The 5,778-nt window shown below is 36.4% G+C and overlaps 1 protein-coding gene across 8 annotated transcripts in view; it reads left to right on the top strand.

The window, feature by feature from the left end:
• Nucleotides 358-5,778, top strand: part of LOC107623001 (translation initiation factor eIF-2B subunit delta) — a 7,877-nt gene continuing 2,456 nt past the window's right edge. The window contains exons 1-6 of one of the 8 annotated variants that reach the window (XM_021114793.1): nucleotides 358-783; nucleotides 2,425-2,559; nucleotides 3,062-3,430; nucleotides 4,214-4,958; nucleotides 5,195-5,291; nucleotides 5,364-5,418. In XM_021114793.1, the coding sequence (XP_020970452.1) occupies nucleotides 2,461-2,559; nucleotides 3,062-3,430; nucleotides 4,214-4,958; nucleotides 5,195-5,291; nucleotides 5,364-5,418 (1,365 nt within the window). In that variant the 5' untranslated portion in view covers nucleotides 358-783; nucleotides 2,425-2,460. Of the gene's footprint in view, nucleotides 784-1,594; nucleotides 2,223-2,421; nucleotides 2,560-3,061; nucleotides 3,431-4,213; nucleotides 4,959-5,194; nucleotides 5,292-5,363; nucleotides 5,419-5,778 lie in introns of those variants that run through there. The other 7 variants (XM_021114790.1, XM_016325100.2, XM_016325101.2 and 4 more) reach the window with 7 other exon arrangements.

The raw sequence follows: 5,778 nt of genomic DNA on the forward strand, positions 1-5,778 counted from the left end.
TTACACAATTATATAATTATATTTATTTAATTATTAATTATTTATATTGTTAATATAAAAGATAATTATTTTTTTGATATGACATTATATAATTAGATGTATATTAAAAATTAGAAAATTAAATCGGACTGACCGATTCAATCAAATTAATCAAAAATCGGTCATTAAGACAGTTTGGTTAACCTAAAAAACCGATTGACAAAAAATCGATCAAAAAATTGGTCGAATTGACGGTTAATTGGTGAACCGACGAAACTAGCCAATTTTTTAAATGTTTTCCGGTTTGATGCACCCTTCAAAACGACGTGCGTTATTACCTTTATTTTAAAAAAAAAAAAAAGGCCAAAAGCCTAAAACTCCCCAACGCAGCCCAATCCTCCCTTTCCTCTCCGATCTAAAACTTTGAACTTTGAAATTTTAAGATCAAAAGAACCGTAGACCCGCAGCCCCCACAACCCCCACATTCCCCTTCTCCGTCGTCGTTCCCTTCCCTTCGTTGCGTGTCTCAACCCAGTCTCTCTTCACTGCGTGCGCCGTCACTGCTTCTTCGCCCCTTGCTGTCGGTCGTCGCTACTCAGCTCCTCGCTGTGGGTCGTCGCTGTTCCACTCCTCGCGGTGCGTCATTTCTGCTTCTCTGCCTCCTCACCAGTCTTGCTGGGTGGTCTATGCTTCTCTGCTCCTCACTCGCCGTCTCTGTCCTCGTCGTTGAGTGGTTGACGGTTTGTCAATTTCTTGAGTTGTTGGGTGTTCAGCTAACTGGTGGTGATGGGTAGCTAGAAGAGGGTAAGTGGGTAAGGTAGCAATTCATTGTTACAATTCTTCAAAGCATTTCTCCGCAAAGCATTTCTGTATTAGCACAATAACTCTGACCAAGAGTTTATTTTGACATCTTTCTCTTGAAAAATAATTTAGCCTTACATTTTTCCTACTAAAGACCTTCAAACTAATTAAGCTCCACATAGGCTTGCTGCTTGGGATTTTGTTAACTAAAGTGACAATGATGAGGGCTTAAATGATAGGGTTAATGATGATGGAAAGAACGAAGAACTGGATGATGAATTTGATGATTTTCTTGATAGCAAGCCTGTTCTAGAACTGCAAGGTGTGGATCCAAAGAGGGGTTGGAGATGGTAGTCAATTTTTAATTGTTTATGATTTTTATTTGTTACTATAGACATTACTAGAGATGGAACTTTGGTTTGGTATCTGTAGAAAATCTAATCCACAGATGTAATATACCTGATGTCTTTGAAATGCTATGATTGCATTAAAGTTTTCATTGTGCATAAATGATAATATTTAAGCATGAAAATTGAATTGATTCTTAATATAATTGTGCTGAAGCCAATTAAAGAGAATTCTTCACTAAATGGAGATTGAGTCTTTTTTTTTTTTGGAAATTACCAGAGCTTAGAATAGTTTCTTTTTATTTATTTTTTATTTATTACGCTAATAATTTATAATTTATTAAAATTAAATTCTATAATTTAATTATATTTTTTAAGATAGCCTAATATATGACATATTTTTAATACATTAACAATAAAATTTTCAGTAATCACATTAATCTTGTTTTCCCGCGTTACTTTCCAGATCTGGTTGACCTGACTCGCGTGAAGTCGTGGTAGTTAGTAGTAACTAGTTACTGAATTGCCACACTCGACGAACAAAATCCTATTCACACGCCAATCTTAATCGCAATCACCAAAAATTACGCCAATCAATATCATGAAACCCTAATTAAAATTTCCATAACCAGAATTGAATTGAATCCCATACAGACACCCTCTCGACTTCCATGGACCCCAAATTCAGGCGCGTCGGTTTCGAACCCGACCCGAACCAATCCCAATATCCGCTTACTGTGCCCCCGCCACGTCTTCTCTCCGAGAGAACCGCCGCCGTTCCTGTTCCGGAGATAGGGTTCCGGCGTCAGTTCCCGGGAGATCGAATTCCGATTGGGAGTTACAACCCTTCCCTGGCGCTGCTCGGAACCTCGCCATCAGCGGCGTCCACGCCTACTTCCGAGTATCGCGATGGCGACGGAGAATTCTCCGAGGATTCCTCCGGCTGGTTCCTTCGCAGCGAATCGAGTTTTGCCGTCACAGAGTTCGATTTGCCGGCGAAGCCTCTGGAAAATTCCTCGGAGAATTGTTTAACCGGGAGTGTGAATTCGAAAAATGTAGCCGGATCCAGAGCCGGAGCTATAGCCGGAACCACCGGTAGTAATAACGATGCTACATTAAACTTTCATTTTCTTTAATTCAAAATAGGCGATGACATGTAGCAATTACAAATAAATTTGAGCGATTTTGATGATGTTGAATAAGCTGCATTTGCTTCTTCTGATAAATGACTGATTCTAGATATAGTTATTTGTTATTCTTTAACATGTTAATGACGAAAGCATAATATTCATAGCAGAAAGGATGGAAGGAACTGCCAAAGAAGAACGCAACGATGTGCCCTCAATTTCGAAGCCAGTTAAGGCAAACACTACGAAGGCTGAGAGACGAGCCTTGCAGGAGGCACAAAGAGCTGCAAAAGCTACTTCTAAAGGTCGTTGTAGTCATTGAAAATTTTGTTGACAATTTTGCATTTTCTTTTCCTGAATATTTCAGAATTTATTTGATTTATGTATACTACTATGAAGTTTAAATTTTAGCTCGTCTTTTATTCTAAATTTTGAAAACTGTCAGTGTTCTTGTTCTGTTAATTGGTTTTTAAATGAGAGGCATGGTTTAAAATAATTGTTGCTTCACAGTTTTCACTAGTTTTGTGCCCTTGCATAGTTTTTGAATTGTAAACCTAGGTAAACTCTTGCTTTGAGCAACCCTGGGGGCTTTTTATGCTTGCTACTTTCTTAGAAGCATCAGTTTTTAGCTCTCAATTATTTCTTTCTAAATTTTTTAAAACTGGAAGACTGTTGAAATTTGATTAACTTGTTTTGACTGAAAGAAAAAATTTGGGGTTTCATGTTTAAATAGGCCAAATATATCAGATAGTTAAATTTGTTAGTTGCTTATTCATGTATTCTATGACCTTCATGTGGCTCCTGTAGGCTCTGCTTATGCTTTTGATAGTTGTTCTGTATCCAGCTGATGGCAGAGCAGAACCTGGTAAAGGTGTGAAGCAGTCTTCCGGGAAGAAAGATGGACCTCCTGTAACATCTTCGACAGCTGCTGACAAGAAATCAGGTGGTCGTTCTTGGGAGAAAGAGAGGAAAAAAGATGTTCCTCCTCCACGTATGCAATTTGACGACAAAAGTAGAGTTGAAAAGGCCAAAAGGCGTGCATTAGTCAATCAAACTGAAGCTGTAAACAGAGTTGAATTATTTCGTCATTTGCCTCAATACGAATATGGTTCTCAGCTTCCTAAGCTTGAATCAAAGCTTTTCCAAATTGATTCAGTGCATCCTTCTGTGTTCAAGGTACTCTTTTGGAGTTTCATAAGGTTGGTTCAAATTAATATTCTTGGAATCTATTTGTTGATATTACTAGTTAAATATGTGATCTGAGCATAAATATCAACATTAGAACTAACTTCTCTTTTCATTCTATATTGTGTATATTTCGTTGTTAAATGCAATTGCTTTGCTGTGTCTTAAATTAATTATTCTTATTTCAAATATCCATTCCCCTTGATATTATTGTATTTGTTAGTTGTGTTTAATATTATGTTTGCGATAGTTACAAATTTTTTTCTAAAACTTTGATGAAAACAAATATTTAATTTAAACCGTTCAGTGGTTACAAAAATGTTGTTTTAAAAAACTTTTATGAAATAAATATATTAATTTAAAGTTTGCCCTTTGTTTGAATTTATAACTTTACATGTTCATATGTTCATGAGTGCAAAGAGGCATCCTATACGATCAACTAGATATGGATTTTTTTGTTTCTGTTTTAACTCTAAATTATATTTGTCTCCCTTGAGATTAGGAGATATGAAACACAACATTTCTTGATTTGTCATGTTTTCACTGACAAAGTCTGTTAGAGGTGTTCAATGCTGCAGATCATGTAGTTTGCCCTTTTCTTATGTATTGTCTTTTGAGCTGGAACCTGGATCAATATTATTCCCTCTTCCCATGCAAGGGGAAATATGTCAATTCCATTTGAAGCAATTTTTTACATGCATGTATCCATGCTTTGAAATGAACTTTTAAATGGCAAATATAGATATGTTACTCACTGGCTTATTCAATTTTCAGGTTGGATTGCGTTACTTGGCAGGAGGTACATCTGGTGATAATGCTCGTTGTATTGAAATGCTCAGAGCCTTTCAAGAAGCAATCAGAGACTACTCTACTCCTCCTGAAAAAGCTCTTGTTAGGGACTTAACTGCAAAAATTGGTAGTTATGTTTCATTTTTCACTGAATGCAGGCCTCTTTCTATTAGCATGGGAAATGCAATTAGATTTGTAAAGAGTCGTATTGCCAAGTTGCCTTTAAGTCATTCTGAATCTGAGGCAAAAGCAACTCTTTATTCTGATATTGATCGATTCATAAATGAGAAAATAATTCTTGCTGCTAAGGTGATAGTTGGACATGCTGCTACAAAGGTTAGGGATGGAGATGTTCTTCTAATATATGGATCATCATCTGTTGTGGAGATGATTCTTTTATATGCTCATGAGCTTGGGAAACAGTTCCGTGTTGTGGTGGTAGATTCGCGACCAAAGCTTCAAAGTCAGGCCTTAATCCGTAGGTTGTTGGCAAAGGGAGTCGATTGTACATATACTCTAATAAATGGTGTTTCTTATGTCATGCATGAAGTCACACGAGTTTTTCTGGGAGCTTCTGCTGTTCTATCTAATGGAACTGTATATTCAAGAATTGGGACTGCATGTGTTGCTATGGTGGCTCATGCATTTCATGTTCCTGTATTGGTCTGTTGTGAAGCTTATAAGTTTCACGAAAGAGTCCAACTTGATTCAATATGTTCCAATGAACTAGGTAAGTTTAATAGCATCAGTTTGTTGGCTTTGCATTTTCACTTCAGCGTATCTTGATATTTAGAGGAGGGATTGGGATAGAAATTTGTATCTACTGCTATCCTTGTGTCAGCTGTCATGCATTTTATATAAATTATCTTCAACCCACTTCTATTCCTTTCATGTTCTGCCAAGCGAAAAAATTCACTTTTTGTGAAATGAAGCTGTCAATTTGAGAAAACTTCAAATTGCTTGCAGGTGATCCCAATGCTGTTGCCACGGTTCCTGGAAGAATGAATGTAAATTATCTAGACAATTGGACCAGTGAAGACAATTTGCAGATTTTGAATTTGATGTAAGCTTTAGATTTTACGTTTGTGTGAACAGCCCATGAAAAATGAGATACTGATTTTATTTTGATTGATAGGTTTGATGTCACTCCTTCAGATTATATCTCAGCAATTGTTACAGACCATGGAATGGTAAGTTTATCAGTGTGAGTTGTGCAGGTTTTAAGGTTGTTTTGAATGCCACCACATTGTCTTAGATGAAAATTAGGTGACATATATCCAGCTCTTTTATGATGTAAAGTTCGATTCCTAATTCTCCTCCCACATTATTTTGCATTTGTCTCTTTTCATTATAGAATGAACCCTCATATTCGTCCTTGTAAAATTTATTGGGGAGGGGCTTGTTTGCTTTTCTATTTTTAACTTTTTGTAATTTGTAAAGATGAAAGCAGAAACAATATAAATCCAGTTTTCTGTCTTAATTTTCTATTTTCACCTTTTTTTCATAAAATCTTGAAAAAAAAAAGTTGAAAACAAAAACTACACAAGCCC

This window comes from Arachis ipaensis, chromosome B10 (genome assembly GCF_000816755.2).
Source record: "Arachis ipaensis cultivar K30076 chromosome B10, Araip1.1, whole genome shotgun sequence".
NCBI lineage: Eukaryota > Viridiplantae > Streptophyta > Magnoliopsida > Fabales > Fabaceae > Arachis > Arachis ipaensis.